The sequence below is a fragment of the Amborella trichopoda genome, chromosome 5 (genome assembly GCF_054954075.1).
Source record: "Amborella trichopoda isolate Santa Cruz 75 chromosome 5, AtrichopodaSantaCruz75HAP2 v2.0, whole genome shotgun sequence".
In the NCBI taxonomy this organism is placed as follows: Eukaryota; Viridiplantae; Streptophyta; class Magnoliopsida; order Amborellales; family Amborellaceae; genus Amborella; species Amborella trichopoda.
Window position 1 is genome coordinate 9,992,131 of NC_142340.1, and position 20,071 is coordinate 10,012,201.

Consider the following 20,071-nt stretch of genomic DNA (forward strand, 5'->3'; position numbering starts at 1 on the left):
AAAACCGCTTTCTCTTTTGTAGTACCCGATGTTTTAAAACCAGAACCCTATACCGATCCAAATTGCATGAATTTTGGAAAACTGGGTAGAAGAATAAAGAAAACAATGGTATTTGAGGATCTCAGTTGGGTTCTTGATTTCCCACCAACTGAATCTGATATGGATAGGGGGACTCCTAACCCAGATCGTCGGATTTTAAAATATTGTTCGAATCTAAAAAGCAATCTGGTGATCAGAAATTTAAATGTTAGAATGGCCGATAAGTACCCTATAAGTTTCTATTTTCCCAAAAGAAAACCCATAATTTCTTTTCTTCTTTTCTTTTTTTGTTGAATAACAAAATTTGCAAATTCTATGAAGCACCTAATTTCACAGGCCTTTCTTAGTAGATCAGTAGTCACTTGGAAAGACCATAAATGCCTTTCAAAGATGCTATAGTGCCCCCAACTTCCCCTTAAATGACTAATAGCCTTTTGTTTTGGATAAATTTATCAAATATGTTTAATAGATGAATTATTTAACATTTTACTCATGTATTTTAATTTAAGTTAGAAAATTCCATAAAAACACACGTAATCATGAGTTGGAATTATTGAAATTGGTTAAAATGTTAAATAATTGATAAGTTCTGAGTAATTTTTTTTTTTGAAGTAAGACTTAATTGGAGTGATGATGCTTTTTAAAAAAGGTGTGGTTTGTATAAGGTGGCAACCTAAAACAATCCAAGTAAAGTGCACCTCAAAAGCTCATCGAATGATATAAGTTTGTTGTTAAAAATTTCAATGATAATTTGAAAATCTACTTAATATCTAATTATAAAATTTAAAATTTAAAAAATAATATGCATTAAGCAGATCTACAAACACACAAGAAACTTATAAAACTTTAACCATAGTTATGGAGTGACCATAGTCATGGGCATGCAGAAATTTGGGTTTCACACGTCATAATTTACGGTTTAAAGAGAGAAGAATGAAGAAGGAAGAAAGAAGGAACCAAAGAAAATAGTCCTAGGCTCATGGCGGGTTTATAGAGAGAGAAAAAGAAGAAGGAAGAGGTAATCGACTTCACAAACTTTAATGGAAGAAGCCCTCACTGATTTTACTGATTTTTAGAGAGAGAAAAGGAAGATGGTATGGTGATTTGGGATATTTTGAAGATAGATTTTTATCTAATTTTTAGAGAGAAAAAAGGAAGATGGGATGTGATGCTGATTTGGGATACTTTGAAGGGGTTTTTCTCTCTCATTTAGGATGTTGTTTGAGAGAAAGCCCTAACTATATTGTTTTGTGAAGAGGCCCTAACTGTATACTGATGAGGCCCTAACTGATTTTTATAGAGAAAATGGAAGAGGGTTTTTTATTTTTTTGGGAAAATAGCATGCAGAGCCGTAAGTTTGGGGAACTCCTTTAAGTTTACAATTTATTCTATATCGTTTATCTTTGTTATCACATAATCCAAAACAAAATATTAATTACTTGGTCCTGTAGTCACACTCTCCGTTTCTCATTCACCGGTATATGTTTTGAGCTCTAATTTGTGCCATAAATAGCATTTTCATAAAAATAATTATCACAAATAATAACAGATATATGCATGTTTATGATTTTCTTTACACAATGATTTACTTTATAAAATGATTTGCTATAAATAGTATTTCATTTACACAATCATTTACTTTACAAAATGATTTGCTATGAATAGTATTTCATTTACATAATGATTTTCCATAATAATAGCTGAAATCTGCATCTATTTGTTTAAGTTTAAAAAGAAGGGAAAAAAAAATTCATACCTTCAATCGGTAAGTGTGGCTTTGAAGAACATAATTTTGATAAAAAAAAACGTCAGTTGACATTTAGCAACATTGTATAATAATAGCTGAAATCTGCATCTATTTGTTTAAGTTTAAAAAGAAGGGAAAAAAAAATTCATACCTTCAATCGGTAAGTGTGGCTTTGAAGAACATAATTTTGATAAAAAAAAACGTCAGTTGACATTTAGCAACATTGTATCTCAACTTCGATTCATGCCCCTAAATTACCAAAAAAATAAAAAATAAAAATAAATACATGCATTAAAATTATTGAGTTTTTACACACTTTTCACCAAATAACATCACACTAAAACTAGGGAAAATTAGGCACCAACAAAGGGAGACAGAGGAGAGAGGCGGGGGCACAGTCAACAAAGTACTACTCATTTGAGAGAGGAGAGAGAAAGTCCAGTCTTTATTTAAAGTCTACTAGCCCCCAAATCTTTGGAATTTTGCCCCCTTCATTTCTACAACCCAGGCCCAACTTTTGAAATTTAGGTGGGGTGGCGGATCAGCTTTTCTCTAATTTAACCCACTTTCTTAATTTCAGATATTCCACAAAAAGCCCATTAATTCTTGCCCAATTTTGCCTTTTAATTATTTGTCTTTTCCGCCGCTGTTGACTCATTTGCATTGAATTCTTCCCCAATGGCCTCCTCCTTTTGTAGATCCATCAAACCCCATTTAAATGTGTTTCTGGTAATCGGTTTTCAGGCCTGTTATCGTCATTTCGATGATTTTCTAGAGGTTTTTATGTGACAGAAAGGATGAAATTTGTTTCATGAAGAGTTTGGAGGAAAACCCAACTTGGGTCTTGCAAAAATATCATATCCTTGCTGTTTTTGCCGGTATAAACGCATATAGGTGTCTATAAAACCAGAATTTCAAGACGCAGACGCTGAATTCTGAATTTTGAGTGCTTTTCTACAGAATTCCATTTCCCCACCTTCTTGGGTTTGTTGGAAGATGCTGCATAAGGCTCCTTCATTGGAGGAAGGCAAAGATTCATGTCCTAGACCGAGAAGGGAATGGCCCGTAAAGTTTGTCAAGTTTTTCATGTTGTTCGTGATATTGGGTTCTGCTTTTACAGTAGTTAGCATGTATATGACTAAATATTTTGGAAATCAGAGCATGTTGAATTCAAAGCCTGGGATTTTGCCCTGCATCGAACAGCCAATAACAGAGAATCTTGACCATTGGATCAGACCTGCAACTAATTTGATGCACAAGATGAGTGATGAAGAGCTATTTTGGAGGGCTTCGATGGTTTCTCGAATAAAGAAGTACCCATTTGAGAGGGTTCCTAAGGTTGCTTTCATGTTCTTGACCAGAGGTCCTCTCCCTCTCTCTCCCCTTTGGGAGAAGTTTCTCAGTGGCCATCAAAAGCTGTTCTCAATTTATATTCATGCTCTTCCATCTTATAAGGCTGAGTTTCCTCCCACTTCGGTCTTCTATAGAAGGCAGATCCCCAGCAAGGTAAACTCCTCTTCCTTATATTTAATTTGCTACACAATTTATCTTGTTGGGTAACAATCAATAACAAAGAATTAAATAGTTGCCAATTCAATAATGTTTTCGTGCAATTGAACAAGTGATTACTTGGTAGGGTTGTACTCCTAGTTTTCTTGTAAGGAAGAACCCAATTCTCCTAACAATTCAAGGCTATGCTTTCTTTTCCTTTTTCTTTTTCTTTTTCTTTCATTTTTCCCCCCTTTTTAACTGTTAGTCGAACATTAGGTTTATCACTCTTTGCAAATAAAATCTAATCGGACACCTTGTTAACCAATTTGAGCTACCTCTGTCTGGAATGATCCTTGTTCCAAAGGCTAAGTAGGGAGATCCCACAATCTCCAAAGGACGTTATCTTCAGTCAGTAAAAGGAAAACTTTTGGTATTGTTCTTGTAGTGAGGAGGGAGTTCAAGGGAAGGTGTTTTGGTTAAGGGGCTCACCTAGTACTGCATTTCTTTGTACTTGGAAAACTTGAGGTCCCAGAGTTCTATTGGACAAAACAGTGGACTTTCCAATATTGTGCTGAAAGTGATTGTAAAGAAAAGGCCAACTTGTAATACTTGTTCTTCAATTTATGATACCACTTCTCTTCCTTGGGTCTTTGGGAGGGATCATAAGTCTGATAGAGCAGGTGGGGTTGAATTTTTATTCGTTCATACTGCTTCTGTATCTTATGCATTAGAGTAGGCTTGAGAGGCAGTAGATTTTATGTAATATGGTGAAAGGTAAACTACCCAATTGGGAAAATTTTGGTTGTGTTGTGTATCTCTTCTTCATGGTGTTGCCTTGTTTGTATACTTGCTTTTGTCCATTGTAATAACATTTAACACTATCGATAAAAAAAGATCGACTTTAGTGTTTGCATTTTTCCGCTTTCTTTTTTTGGGAGAGGAGTTTGACTTTCATTAACATAGTAATAATTACAGCATCGTGAGGTGTCAATCTAGTGAGAGGTGGTCCGATGCTCATAGTGACATGGTCTGTGTACAAAAACAGGAAGGAGGCCGTGTAATATTTGAAAGTAGGGGAGTGGTGAGAAAGAGAGAGAGCACGGAGTTAATATATATTTAGAAAATTGGGAGAGAAGAGAAGTGGTGCATCCTCTATCAAAAAAGATGGTGAACCTCCTTGGCAGCCCATCCCTCAAAAGGTGTCCATTGTTGCTATGGCTGTGTGATAGTCGTGCTAGTGACGCCTACTCAGCAGAGTTGCCTGCTCTCCTGCTATGATGTCTGATGGAAGATGATTCAAAGAGGCTTGCATATGTGAAATGTACGATAAAAAATCAATTCCAGTCTCCAAGGGAAGGGTGCGGCTTTGGTCGCCCAAGGAAAACCGTTGTGATTGCCTACCATGACAATTAGTGGCGAACCCCAAGAGGGGTCATAGCCTCTTGGGACTAGGAGTGCCATAGCCTCAGCCAATGTTGAGTCAACAATTCTCAGGGAACAGGAGAAGGAGCTAATTATCTGCCCTGAGGAGTTCCTGAATGGCCAGTTGTAACTGGCACGCCCCAGATTTCCAATGAGTCCCCTTTGATGTTGAGCTTGATGGCTTCACTATGGGGTGGTCACCAAATCGCCATATAGAGGATCTCGTCATTCTCATTGGCTGTCAGAGTAGGGTGGATTTCCAGTTTGTTGCAAAATCCACCGTCATGAAGTCGCTGAGTACTTTTATTCCCTTAGCTCAAAAGCTAGTAAGGGAAGTAATATTCCTTCTTTGATTACATTTACCAATTCATCTTTCCCTTCGAAAATACAGCAATTGATTTCAAGCCAGATGGACCAAATGGTTACCCTCCTTTGGGTAGGGTGGTAAGTAAAAGGCTTGAAAGAGTTGGTAACTGTGATAGTCACGCACGACTGTTTTAGGGACTTCAGCACTGAGGCCGAAAGCTGCATTGCTACTGAACAGTACAGGACTAGATGTTCACCTGTCTCTTCTTCCATTTTGCACATGGTACATCACTTAGCTAATTAGATTCCTCTTCTGGTTTGCATTTTCCATTTAGACAAGTACACTGCTCATTTGTGTTGACAACACAGTTTGTAACATTGTGTGGATTGTGCTTGACTTTCTGGTGCAAGTCATGAACTACGCACTCATGCATGTTATGTTAATCCAGTGAGTGCATTTTATGTCGATATCTTGTGTATGAACTGTTTTGTGTGAACTACTTTTTGGTTCTTGAGCAGTGTTACATGACTCGGCCGAGTCAGGTCCAGTCAGGTTCAGCTGAGTAATTCGGCCCTGCCATAGTGGTGAGACGAGTTGGGCACCCAACTTGTCCCCCACAAAAAAACCCTTAAAAATAAAAAAAATAGAAAGAAACATTAAAAATATAGAAAAGTGGAAATCTAAAAAAAAAACAGGTTGGATGAAGTCATGGAACATTCGGTTTTTCTCCTTTTCCGACAACTTTCTAATCACCTGAATCATTTTCCGGTGATTTTGAACTCCCATTTTCTACCCCATCTTCCCCCCCTGCATTCTTTACCTTTGGCATTCTCTAACTCTGGCAAGAATCAAGAGAGTTTTGTAGTCCATAAATCATTTTCCGGTCAAAGATTCAGCACTTCCAGTGAAGTTATCCTATGTTCTGACTGATATCTTACTTTCCAGCTAAACTTTTAGAGAAATAAAGAGTTGAGAGAGAGGGAGGGAGGGAGGGAGGGAGGGAGGGAGGGAGAGGCATCCTGAAATTTTGGTGAGAATAGAGGCGACCCATAAAACTCTCTCTCTCTCTTCCTCTTGCATCACTCCCACTGATGCCAAAAACTTAGAGAGAGAAGAGAGTGAGCTGTTGAAGAGCTTGGAGAGAGAAAGTTCAGGAAAAAAACAAAGGAAGAGCTTAGAAATAGAAGAGAGAAAGCTACTGGAGGAATATGAGAAGCAGGAGAGAGAAAGATTTCAGGGGGCATGAAGCAACAATGGGGGGAATGGGGCAAAAGCTGGTGTCTCTAGTGCCATGTGGGTGATGGGATTTAGAAAGGGTTTTATTTCTGTTTTATTTTTCCATATTTTTTTAAAGGAGTTCTAAAGGTAAAGTGCAGATGGGGGGTTTGATCCCAGATTCCCAGGTATCTTTCAAAAGGGTCGCACCACGATGATGCCCTTTCAAGTTTGTTGTAAGAAATGGGTAAGTCATCTAATATTTACTACTTCATCATCTTCTTCTTTTCGTTTTTTTTTTTTTTTTTTTTTAAATCGGGTGAGTTACTTGGTCATACCCGAGTAACTCGCCTTTGCCAATGGGTGAGTAAAATGGCTAAGGCAAGTCCTTTTCGTTTTTTTTTCTTTCTTTTTAAATCGGGTGAGTTACTTGGTTATACCCGAGTAACTTGCCTTTGCCAATGGGTGAGTAAAATGGCTAAGGCAAGTCGTGGCACCTTGTTCTTGAGTATCGGATGAAATATGTGCTTACGGTAATAAAAGAGTCGCATATGGTCGAAACAGCCTCGGTCCAATTTTATTTGGAGGGTTGAGTGATCAAGTCTGGTTGCAAGATATACGCACCCAAATTTGATCTTTACTTTTGCAGCTGATGCAACACCATTTGAGAGTTTTGTTGAATTGTTTGGCATGTGGAAGTATGGGTTTTCTTAAAACATTCCTCATGTAAGTGTCATGCATGAGACAATTTATTTTTGTGAGTTTTAGTTGGAATTTCTTGAGAGACCTGTTTGGGCATATGGAGAAAAGCTCATATGAGAGTTTGAGGATCATTTTTGCAGAGAAGAGATCATGTTCAAAGAGGTTGGAACTTCACTTTTTGCTTGCTATGATATCACTAATACCATTATCTTTCTACACACGACTTTGGCTGAACAACTACAAACTTTCATCTATGAGCCAAAAGGCTGAAGAATTGCAGCTTTTTGGAACTTTTTTGGAGTGTTTTTGGCTGTTATCCACTAAAAGGAATTCCTTATGACAAGAGCAAAACGGTTAATTTGTAGAAGCTAAGACTTCTCGAAAACATAAGCCCTGCCACCTATCAGTTGAATCTGGTTACTTTGTCTTGAGTTCTTGGGGTAAAGCAAATTAAATTAAGGTAGCTATGGGAACCTGCTTCCAACAAGCACCAAATCTGGAATAACCTTTAGAGAGGCAAAGCTTATTACCTCATTGTTTACAATATTGAAGAATTTATGACATAGCCTCTGGTCCACCAAAAGAAAAATCTTTAGGTACCTTATCGTGTGCCTTCTCTAAATCAATAAAGACCAAGTGGTGGTATTTCCCTTCGCCTTAAACTTCTCAATTTGTTGCCTAAGTAGGAAAATGGCTTCGATAGTTGACTTTCCTGACATAAAACTGAACTAATTTTCTGCTATACTCATTTCACGCCTTGGTCTTTGCTCAACCACTCTCTTCCACAGCTTCATAATGTGGTGCATACGTTTAGTCCCTCGATAGTTCGTACAATTCTGTATGTCTCCTTTGTTCTTGTAAATAGGTACCACATTAATTTTTTTCATTCGTTTGCCATTTTCTTTGTTCTCAACACTTTATTGAACAATATGGTAAGGCATCATATGCCAATCTCCCCATGTACTTCCAAATCTCTATCGGGATACCATCTGGTCTTAAGGCCTTCTCTATCTTCATCTATCTCAAAGCTTCTTTCACTTTATCCTAATTCCACAAATGTAACTATGACCTCTGCCCTCATTTATGTCAAAGGTTTCTCAATGTTGTGTTCTTATAGTGTTCTTTATTTAACAAATTTTGAAAACAAATTCTCCACCTTTCGTTGACCTCGTCATCTTTTACGGAGATCCTCTTATCTTCTCTCTTAATGCATCTAATGTGATCTAGATCCTTACACTTCCTCTCTCTCATTTTGCTAGTTTGAAGACATCTTTACAAAATCAAAATATCCTTATATAATTCACATTCAACAAATTACGCCTATTTTATGTTCCACCTAGCATCTTTACAAATTGCGACTTCAAAAGAAGTCTTCAGAACACGATTACTTGCTAGTTGATCGACAATCTCATTTGTCCTACACAAATGGTAGAAAAGAGAGATTAAGTCTCAAGGTAACTCGAGGATTTCTTAAACGATATTTGCTAACCTCCACGAATACTACTCTTTTCCTACTGGCCCATGGGAACATTAAAGGAGTCTCCGTATATCGGTGTGTTCCGCCATTCCGGGTGTCGATTTCTCAGCCCTAGTAATGGTGCCCATGTTTTGGCTTCGTTTGCATATAACTAGTATTGAGTTGAGCTTTATTATCGTCAAACAGTGATCATAGAATCCCTTAATACCAGTTGGGCCTGGTTTTCCTTTCGAGCATCTACCCAAGTTCAGTTTTATCACTCCTTCAACAGGTGTTGTCCATTTAGCGAAATATCGTATCGGGTTTGATCTGCTCCTACTTTTTCTGGCAATTTACTTAGAAAATTCACTATTGAATATCCCCAATATTCTTTTTTCTAGTTTTAGCTCATGAGATGATTAAAGCTCTAACCTTATATGATGTATGGAAATTTGAGCAAGCAATAAAATTAGCAAGGAACAAGCCAAACATAAGCACAAGTCAAGGAACCTATAGTTTCTTCTCCATATCCCAAGCTAGGGTTCCAAAAGCTTAAGCTTCTCTCTCTTAATTTCTAAAAATCACGTAGAAGTGGAATGACCCCTAGATCCCCCACAAACCTCTTATATATTATAATTTGATGTTTAAAGACATTAAATGCCTATATAATAATTAAATGACCCAAAAAAACTTAACTTAAACACAAAATTCGTAATAACAAATTTACCCTTATGAACAGTAACCCATGAACAGTACCCCATGAATAGTAAGGAATTGATACAAACTTATCAAATTTGGTTATACTTGAACTTGCATTGAAAATTGCATAGGAAACTTCAAACTCAATTTTTCTGGTTCTTAGAGGCTTTCTCGACATCTATTTTGTTACATTTTGAAACTGTTGTTTATGAGATGCCCATGCTACCTTTGCACTACTCTGATTCCAATGCCCTAAATCTGTTGAATGCTCCAACTGTTCGATATCCTTGGGATCTTCAAGGGCCATAATTTTGATGAATCCCCCTGCTACCTTCTCTCTATATTCTTCACGAGCAAGATCCTCTTCTGGAACATCTTCATCTTGATCCTTATTATAGATCGGATCTCCTAAGAGCTCTTGTTGTTCATCTGAGCATATATCGAAGATTGGTGGCAAATCCCAATCTACAACTCTGTATCAAAATAAAAAATGTCCTCCTTCAAATCAAAAACCTAGAGTGATGTTCCCCCATGTCTAGATATTCTATCGCTTTCCTCTTTACTCGACTCTTCTCCATAGTTAGCAAAACGCCAATAAAAAGGTGATCTTTTAAAAAATCGCAGTTTCGTTTTTAAAATTGTTTTAATCTACAAATTTTTCAAAAGAGCGTAAAAAAATAGCATTTTTTTCATAGAAAAGTTTAAAATGCAATTTTTTGATATTTACAATAAATCGTTTCAAAAGTACTTTTCTACTAATAACCTCTGAATTTTTTTTGGAAAGTTCATTTTCCATTCTCATGTTTTATGAAATTTCCATTTTCTTGTTTTATAAAAAAACTCATTGTATTTACGGTTTATTTACTTGTTATTGAATCACTATTTATGATGTTCCATGGGTACACAGAGAGAGAGAAACATAACCATCTCAAAGAAATTCGGGGTAAATGGATTAGGGAAAAACAGAGATAGAGAAAAAAAACATAGATTAGGGAAAATTAAGGAAAATTTTAGCATCTTATAGAAATTAGGAAACATAGATTATGGAAACAAAGAACCATGTGATAGAGAACTTTCAAAGCACAGATTTAACGTTACTTATTAAAAATCCCAAATTTAACATAGCTCATAATATCCAAATTTAACATAGCTCAAAGAACATTACAAGGGAAAAATAAATTAGGGAAAAAAATAGATTAGGGCTTTTCCCTAAACTTGATTCAACAATCCATCAGCCTCAAAAAGACAACACCATCACCATCTGATTTTGACACTCAAAGCCCATTTGATTTTCTTCATACACCATCTGCTGTAAAAAGGCAGCACAACCTGAAAAACCTCTGCATGTGCCTATGCCTGCTCTTTTGCGCTCCTCTCTGAGATACACATGGTCACCCCCTTCCCCCGGCTCTCTCTCTCTCTCTCTCCATTTTTTTTCTCTGCATCTACTTCTCTTTCTCTCTGTGCATTCTGCATCCACTTCTCTCTTCTTTGTCTGTGCATTCTGCATCCACTTCTCTCTTCTCTCTCTCAGCATTCTCTTCTCTCCATAAAATGATGCTTTCCTCAACATGCGTGTTTGGTAGCTTGTTCTTTACTTGTCACAACAAACGTCTTTGGTTGTTGGGCATTAAGTTCGTCTTTACACTTTACAACACGTGTCTTATAAGTTCGACTTCACCTTTGTTATCCATTAAGTTTGGGCCTACAATTTATACCTATGTCTTTAATTTGAGGTGAAGTAAAACTTTAATTAGGTTGTGTTCCCTCAAGGATCAAGTATTTGTACTTACATATTTTATTTGCAAACTTTAATTTGCACCTACATCTTTTATTTCTCTGGGTCAATATGATTAAAATGAGTTGTTATTTATTTTTTAGAATTTCAAAATTTCTAATATTTTAAATTCATCCTTTGTTTTTTTACTCCAATTTTTTGAGCCTAGTTCAATATATTTGCGATATGTTTACATGAAATATTTTTGCCGATCCATAGTTTTGACCCAGTTTTTTCATCTGACTTTTTAAAATAAAAACGATTTATTTCTGATATTATGGTGAGCTGATTTATTGATAGTCCCCGACTTGCTAACCATATGTTCTTCACACGGAGCACGAAGGTGAGAATGGTAGCACTTGATATCTTCTTGGGTGGAAAGTTCACTGTTTTACCAGTGAATGATGCTTGTAAACTGCTGCACCAGTTGTTGTACTTGCCTTTTAAGTTCCTCAATTTTTCATCTCAGGGATCACAAAGTGAGTATGCGAAAACCCCCTTTCCATGGTATCTTCTCGCTGCCATGGGTTTGCTGAAATCACAAACCCAAGGCAAATAAGTAACAAAGACTCACCAAAAACAGCAAGACATAGGCTGATTTGGCAAAACATAGCCCAAAATTAGCATACGCTAGGGTTGTTTGTAGTTTCCTGGCCTTGTTGTTGAAGAAAACCTGAGCTCTGATACCACTTGATGTAGGGAAATTTGATAAAGCACTAAAATCAGCAAGGAACAAGCCAAACACAAGCACAAGTCGAATAAACCTATGATTTCTTCTCCATGCCCCATGTTAGGGCTCCAAAAGCCTAAGCTTTTCTCTGTTTGAATTTCTAATAATCATGTGGAATACCCCCTCAAGGCTCCACACCCCTCTTATATATTATAATTTTATGTTCAAAGACATTAAGTGTTCATACAATAATTAAATGACTCCGGAAAACCTAACTTGAACAAAAAATTCATAATGACAAATTTACCCCTGTTAACAGTAAACCCTCACCCGTGAATCGTACCTATGAACAGTACCCATGAATAGTATAGTAAATACAAATGTAAAAGAACCTTAAGAATCCCTAAAAAAGTTAAAAATCCGAAAAAATTAACCCTAAAACTAAAAGTAAAATATCATCCTTTGAAATTGAATAAGAATTAAAAATAATAATTTTGCCCTCCATCATTATCTTTTAGTCACCCTTTTCCATTGTATTTAGACTTCAATATGCGACGCTTTCTCTCTATCCAAATGACCGATAGAACCACCAAGATATCAGCTTCCATAGTATAATTACAGCTTTGGAGAAACGCAAAGATAACCAGTGGCCGGAAAGATCTTCAACTGATTGGGGGCTTACCCATTTGAAGCGAAATAAATTAGGGATGAGTCCCCAGATTTTGGTGGCGGTTTCACTTTTTTTTTTTTTGTGATAATGTTAACTTTGTATTGTTGTAAGAGAGAGTACAAGTGAAAAGGGGAAGAGAGGACCTCGAGTCCCCACGAGGCGGGTACCTTGGTCAAAACAATAGGTCCGGAGACCTATACAAAAAATCGGCCCTGTCCTGCCAGATTACAAAAATTAGAGTGTAGAAAAAAAAGGGCTCATAAGAGATGCCCGAGTACAATAAAAAAAGAAAGGTAACTATAGTCCAGGGAAGCCTCTATGGTCCAGAGCAAAAAAAGAGATGGACCGGTCAGAGTCTTCCACACTTGCCCATGCTCCGTCTTTAGCAAGAAGATCAGCGAGCTTGTTTGACGTCCGCCAGGTATGCCTCCATAAGACTCCTTACCTTTCTTGCATACAAGGCACCAATTGGGAATTGGTATTTACCTAGTCCTCAAATGATCCACTGTTAACACCTTGGCAATGCTTGCTAGCCACCTGAAAGCTTGGGTCTTCAGGGTTGCTGGAATAGCTCAAACCATCAATCAGGTTATTTGTCTAGTTTTTCCTGTTAATATTTTGTGTAAGAGTTTCGTAGAGAAAGCATGTGTTGTCACGGGTCCATACCATTTTGTTATCCTCTTCTAAATTGTAGAAGAATCCTTGGAGCTCCTGAATAAAATGTGTGAAGGTTATGATCTTTTCATCTTTTAAATTCCTTCTTAGTTTTGCTTCCATAAAGCTGCCTTAGGCTTTATGTTCAATCTGTTTAGAAATAACTGTGTTGAAAATGTATAATACTGTGCTAAAGATGGTATTATTATTGATATTATTGATCCATAATAATATATGCATTGCTGGTCTTTATGTCAGCTAAATGATGGAAATATATCGATTCATGGTTCTGCAAAGAATAACTTTGGCATAAATATCTATTCATGGTACTTCTAAACAATTTGGCAGGATTCGAACCTTGCGTTCATTATGAGTATATACTACAATGCTTATCTATTACCTAAATCTTACATCAGCAAACTAATTCCTATGCTTCAATGTGGTTTTCTCAAAAAATCTGTGTTTTATTCATGATACTCCTGAAAACAATTAAGCAGGATTCTAAAATGCTAACGTTGATTGTATGTGTATCCTACATGGTTTGTGTATAATGTGAACTACCTAGTATACTCAACTCTTAGAGTCATTTCAAAGAGTAATTTTAACTTCGAAATATACCCATTTGCTCCATCATACCCAGGTAATGGGAAGTAACTATCTACCATGGGCATTGATCTTCTCCTCCAGTGGGCCTCTTAAGCTAATCTTTAGGCTTGGGGCCACTTTCATTCGACCTTGCTTGATAGTATTGCAAGAAGAATACACAAATATTCAAAAGGAAATGCAACACCACATGGCAATACTAATATGAGAACCCTCCTAGATACACCGGGATTTTATGTACTACTGTTACTGGCCTTCCTGAGAAGTTATACAATATCTAACAAGAGGGCGTGTTTGATAACAGGAACTTACTTCCCAGAAGTTGGAGCTTACCTGTTACTGTACATGTTTTATGTTTGATAAAAAAAGGAAGTTAGATATGAGAACTTGATATTGCTGTAGAAGTTCTCCTCTTTACGTTTAAAAAACTTCCGTCCTTTCGGACAGAACTTAAAAATTGAAGTTTGTCTTAAACTTTTTGTCCCGATAAACTCGAGCCGCTCTGCTTATATGAGAAAGCATATTGTAGAGAGAGAAAGTCCATTTTCGTGAGAGAGAGACAGCGACTCCCATCGTTTATGCAATTTATGGAACAAAAGCTCATTTGAAGTCTGCCATTTCTTTGAAGCTCCAAGCTCAGTTTTTTTCTCCATAACCTTTGGTCCAAAGGTTACAGGTCAATTTCATGTCCTATGGTTATGAAATTTATACCTTAAAACTTTCACTTTTGAAATTTGAGTGCAGTTGATCGTTTTCAGCAATATCAGTGAGATCAATGGGATGTTCATGTAATATTTTTGTGTATTTTCCTATTGGGTGACTGATGAGAAGATCCAGATTCTCCCTGTTTGTTTGCTCTGCAAATTAGTGGCACAAAGAAGACCTTTAGGGCTGATTAATCAAAAGAAAAGAAAAGGGAAACTTTAGGTCCCGTGACCCTGAGAATCAAGAGCTCCAGTATGTTTAAAATCTTTCATTTGTTTGTTTGATCATGTGTGTCTCCCTCAAACATGGGGTCTAGGTTGTGTATGACTCTGTACTCAATTTCTAGGGTTTGGGATCACATGGGAACTGAGGAGCAGTGATTTTGATATGTAATGATTTTGTATTGTGCAAATCTCTTATATTTCTTTAATTTTTGAAGTTTAGATCTTATTCATTTCATTGGAAGAATCCAGAGGTTCATTTAGCTGTAGGATATGTTAGATTTTAACTGAAATTATTCTTTACAAGCAACACTTAAAAGCTGTGACAGACTATATACTTTTTATTTGTCCATTGGCACAAAAATTTGAAGCAATGAAAGTGAATTTTGATGTCCTCAGTTTATGGTTTTTTACCTTTTCTGAATTCGTGTTGCTTTTTAAAGTTGTTGGAATATAGCTATATGGTTTTCGCAGAGAGCATACGTGGTTTCTTTTATGTCAATTACATTCTTTTGCAAACTATGTTTTATAGGGGATTAGATTTTATGAAATTGGCAGAGGTTGACTCAAGGAGAATATATGGTACACTTCCATGACTGCAATATCCATGTGTTATCTATATATATATATATATATATATATATATATATATATATATATATGAGTGATTGAGGTATTCTGAGCAACTGTTCTTTGTAGTAGTAAGCCACTGGTGGCATTGTGTGTCTATGTATTTTTTACCTATCTCATTGGAGCAATTAAGATCTTTATTATATAATATAATGTCAAATGAAAGAGAAATATATATTTCAAACAAAAAACATGAAAGAGACATCTAGAGAGATTTTCCTTGATAACAACAATATCCTTTTCTTTCTCTAGCTAGATCCCTAATGCGATATTGTGTATCCTTAGAAGCCATTTTTTCTCATATGTTAGAAGGCCATGACTTAAACAAGTATGCTACAGGGACAATCTAGTGTACTTTGATTCATATACTCAAATGTTCGGAGGAAGCAACACAGAGAAGAGTTGTATCACTGAAGAATTGCATGTCTACCATGATTAGTAGTTCAGACATTTACTGCATGAATCAAAATCCTGTGATCTGATTCACAGCACACTGATTAACTCAAAGATAGTACATCAATTAGCAGAAATATAAAATAATGCTAAAGCTATGGCAGTACTTCTATTTTCCATTTACAATATATGCGCATGCTAAGGCAAGCGTAAGCATCAAAGCCTATAGCACGAGAGGGAAGAATCAGAGTTTGGGTGGCGGGTGGTGGGGAAGATATTTCATATGATTTTTCCAAAGAATGATTCTCCAATCGTACATAATAGCCACCCCCATCTCCTGCGTATGCTTTCAATTGATATTGAGGCAAGTGAGTCAGGATAATGCCCGGCAGGGGCAGGGGGAAAAATCGATTATCAAAAGTATAACTGCAGTAAAATATTCACTAACAAATAACCAATTGGGATTTCCACTCTATATTTCGGGGAAACAATCATAGACTTGCATTTGGGACTTTCCATTAGGATCTGATTCGAGTTGGAAGTTTTGGTCATTGAAGCAAGCAGTTTCTTGTCACTCTACATCAAATACAAGGCAACACTGCTAATGGGATGGTGGTGCCCTTTTCATGAAAGAGGTTTGGAATCATGGAAAATGTGTAGGACAAGTGAATGATGAGAGCAAGCATGCACAGAAACTATTGGCTTTTCGAATGACGGTTGGCCGTTCAAACACTGAAAACTGTCATTTTTACTTTTTCAGTGGAGCATAAAATCGTTTGCCTTATATATTTACAGTGCACAATATTTATCTAGAATGCCTAAATTTTTACCTTTTCCTTTTAATAATCATGACTTAAGAACTGAACTTGGAGTTTCTAAAGATGAAGTCTTCGTATTTGTTTTAATTTCACAAATTTCAATCTTAAAAGTTATCATTGATGAAAAGGACAATAAAATCTTGATATAAGTAATGGGGTTAGTTAGCCTTATGCTTTCTGTTGGGAGGTTTGAGCCCCATCTACTTGTAGCAAAGGTAGGGCACTCTAGGGACACTGCTGCATCTGCATGGGCTGATATATTGGTATGTGGATATATGGTCACATCATTTGCGTTTTACTTGTCCTAGGCCGCAAAAACATGGTCTCACAAATGAAGTTAGGATACCCCTATCTCCTTTTCTTTGCTTTGGTGCGCTCAACCTATATGGATTCCCGTTTGGGCTTGTGTTTCAACTAATATGCAATTTCATTTCTAGGAATGTGACTCAAGCTAGTGTGACATTGGCTTGTGTTAAGGGATATGCAGTATCAATGGTGATGTTCCCCTAAGCTCTTCAATAGATTTCAATACCTGTGTTTGTCATTTGCATGTGCTCCTCCAAATTATCCATTCTAGTATGTCTTGCATGAGATGCTCATGAATGTTGCAAGATGATGAATTGGAGCTTGAATTGACAATATGGATTAAATGGATAGGTTCATAATGGATGCATTTGGGTTATTAATCTGACCCCCTTTATGTTGTTAATGCATAGTTGTCCCCTCCACCAAGAGACATGTCGGTTGGACCAGTTATTAATGTTTCTTGCTGGTTTTTCAGTAAGGTCTACTTTGGAAGTGCGTGAAAATTTTGTCACTATATTTCAACTGCTGATTACCAGATAATAGTTGGTTGTGGATTGGCCTTCTCATTATTTGCCAGCTTAGTACTGGTAGATTCTACTTTGTGTGGCACTCTCAATACAAAGTGGTTGAGTCCCATGTTCTTGTTTCCTTGTGATTTCTTGCTCATTCGTATTCTGGTTTTCTCCCTCCCTGTTGCTTTGCATCTCTTTTCTACATCAATTGAGTTAGTACTAGCTGGGAAACACAAGACTTGTTGTCTAGCTTGATATAAGTGCTTGTAGCGCAGTAGAAGTATTGATGGACTTGCCTTTCAATTTTAAGTGAATAAATGTCATGGGTTTCTCTTCTTGGGGTTCTACAAATTAATAAAAAATAAATAATATCTAGGTCTCAATTTTAACATTTTACATCTTACTTATTTAAAGCTAATCCAACACAGATACCCAGAACTTCTTTAACTTCTCAGGTGGTTATTAAACACAAAAACCAGGAGCTTATTAACTTCCCAGGAGGTTATCAAACATAGAAACCAGGAACTTCTTAAATAACTTCTAATTTACAGCTCATGAATTTGCTTCCAGTTATCAAACAGGCTCGAAAGCTGCCATTTTGGCCTTCCTAAGAACATGTACAAATACTTGACACTATGATCAGCAACAATCCAAAGAATTCAAGAAGGTCCTAAAGGTCTCGAAGTTATTAGGCTGCCTTCTTTTCAAAGTGGACCGTATTGATTGTGTTGTTGTTGATTATGATGGTGTCTAGAAAAGCTCTAGGAAATAGGGAATGATCCTTTTCCCACCAATATGTCCATCTGAAAAATGAGCCATTGAGCCTTGTCTTACGATATTATTGAATTATGTAGGGCTAATATTTCCCTCATCAAAGTGAGCTAAACAACACTTACGCCTGACTTTGGGGTTTCAGTCCCATGCTGCATTCCATTGTTTAAAAACTCGGCAAGTCGACTTAGACTCACCTGAGTTGTCTCGTCTCAAGTCCCTGATGATTCCTGTGGAAATACCAAGATGGAAATTCCTGTGGAAATACCAAGAAATACTTAGCCTGTTCTTTGCAGTGCTGTGATCTTTGGCCTTCTCTCAACTCTCAAACTTTCCATTTAAAAAAAAAAGGAGCAATCTTTTGCTTACTGTCCTTTATCCTTGTCCTCCCATTTTCTGACTGCTTTTACATAGGCCACTAATTGGAACATAGCTCCAAGTTTGAGATCCGAACCAGTCCATGTTAAACCACTTCCTTGAAAAAAAAAAAATGCTCCTATCTATAACCTTAAAATGCCTAGGCAATATAGAAAACACCATTATAATCATCAGGAGGACCTGAAAAAGAATGCTCTTTCTATATCCTTATCATGTCCACAAAATTTAACAAACTCTCCCAAAACCCCGTCCCCCTCAAAAAAAAAAAAAAGGAAAAGGAAAAGAAAAAAAAGAAAGAAAGCTCCAAGGTGTCTATCGTAAATTATTATAACTAACATCTCTTTATAATCACTAAATTTCAGAAAAACCACCCCAAGAAAATAATGCTATCTTATAATCTTTTCTAGCTGTTATAAGAAACACCATTACCCCGTTTAATGTTTGCTATGTAAAGTTAACATTCCTTTCTTGGCAGGTAGCTGAGTGGGGTGAGATGAGTATGTGTGATGCAGAAAGGCGACTTTTGGCAAATGCTCTCCTTGACTTCTCCAATGAGAGGTTTGTCCTCCTCTCGGAATCATGCATCCCCATCATGAACTTCACCACTGTTTATCACTACCTCATGAGATCACGCCACAGTTTTGTGGGCTCCTTTGATGACCCCAGCGTATATGGTAGGGGCCGTTACAATGAGAACATGGCACCCGAAGTTAACATTACTGAATGGCGAAAAGGGTCTCAATGGTTTGAGGTTAATCGCAAGCTTGCATTAACCTTAATTGAGGATACCACTTACTACCCAAAATTCAAGAACTTTTGTCGCCCTGCTTGCTATGTGGATGAGCATTACTTTCCCACCATGTTTACCATTAAGGCACCTTACCATATAGCAAATCGAAGCATCACTTGGGTTGACTGGTCTAGGGGTGGAGCCCACCCTGCAACCTTCGGTAAGGTTGATATTACAGTGGAATTCATTGCAAGAATAGTCAATGGGAATGAGTGCAAGTACAATAACCAATCCTCTTCAGTTTGCTTTCTCTTTGCACGAAAGTTTGCTCCGAGTGCACTAGTGCCGTTGCTTGATCTTGCGCCAAAGTTTATTGGGTCTTAAAAGTTTCAAGGAAGAGTTATCTAGTCAAAGAAGATTGCTGAACATCTTCAGGGTGGGTTCTGGAAAGCTTCTCTGAAGCTTGTTTTTTAAGTAACAAATGCCAGATCATGTTTTCAACTAACCAAACTGAGTTTACCTGAAAATCTTCTATGGGGAGTCTTTAACTCCTGTGATGGTCTCTTTGGATCAAGGCCGATGTAAGAATCATACAAAGGTAAGTTCATATATTTTGATCGGAATGCTCAAGGCACAGTTGCAGGGCTCATGTTCTACGTATTGGTTAATTTGTTTTTAATATGAGGTTCCACTCTCTGGCTCACTTGTGACATGGTTATTAGTTTCTCTTTGTCAAAAGGTGCATAAAATTTACCTTCTTTATTGGAATGGAAATCACATATGGAGATTCACTTCTATGGAAATCATACAAGGGTTTGGTTTGTCTATTAAGACCGCCGTTTGGTGCTTTGATCGGTTTGGTCTAAAGTAAAAACCAAAATATTTTATTAATTTGGCTGGTTGAAATAGTCAATTTTAACCAATTTGACCAATTAAATGTGGTTGGGGAAATCTTTTTTGATATATTTTTTATTATTAAACTATTATATCTATTTTTATTTTCTTATTTTTTAACATTCCAATCTAATCCATTTAATTAGTGATTAGACTGATTTTGAATGGATTAAACCCCTCCTTGGGTAAGTGGCGGCTATGATCCGGACAACATTGTTTTGAGCAATCGAGGTATCAACCAAAAGATCCAATAGGGTCCAT

The 20,071-nt window shown here is 36.8% G+C and overlaps 1 protein-coding gene across 1 annotated transcript; it reads left to right on the forward strand.

The window, feature by feature from the left end:
• The first annotated feature begins 2,597 nt into the window (after nt 1-2,597).
• On the forward strand, nt 2,598-19,719 carry LOC18443676 (glycosyltransferase BC10). Its single transcript, XM_006853858.4, has 2 exons — nt 2,598-3,292; nt 18,662-19,719. Exons 1-2 carry the CDS (start codon nt 2,783-2,785, stop codon nt 19,298-19,300), a joined length of 1,149 nt encoding a protein of 382 aa, XP_006853920.2. The 5' UTR covers nt 2,598-2,782; the 3' UTR covers nt 19,301-19,719.
• The last annotated feature ends 352 nt before the right edge of the window (nt 19,720-20,071 follow it).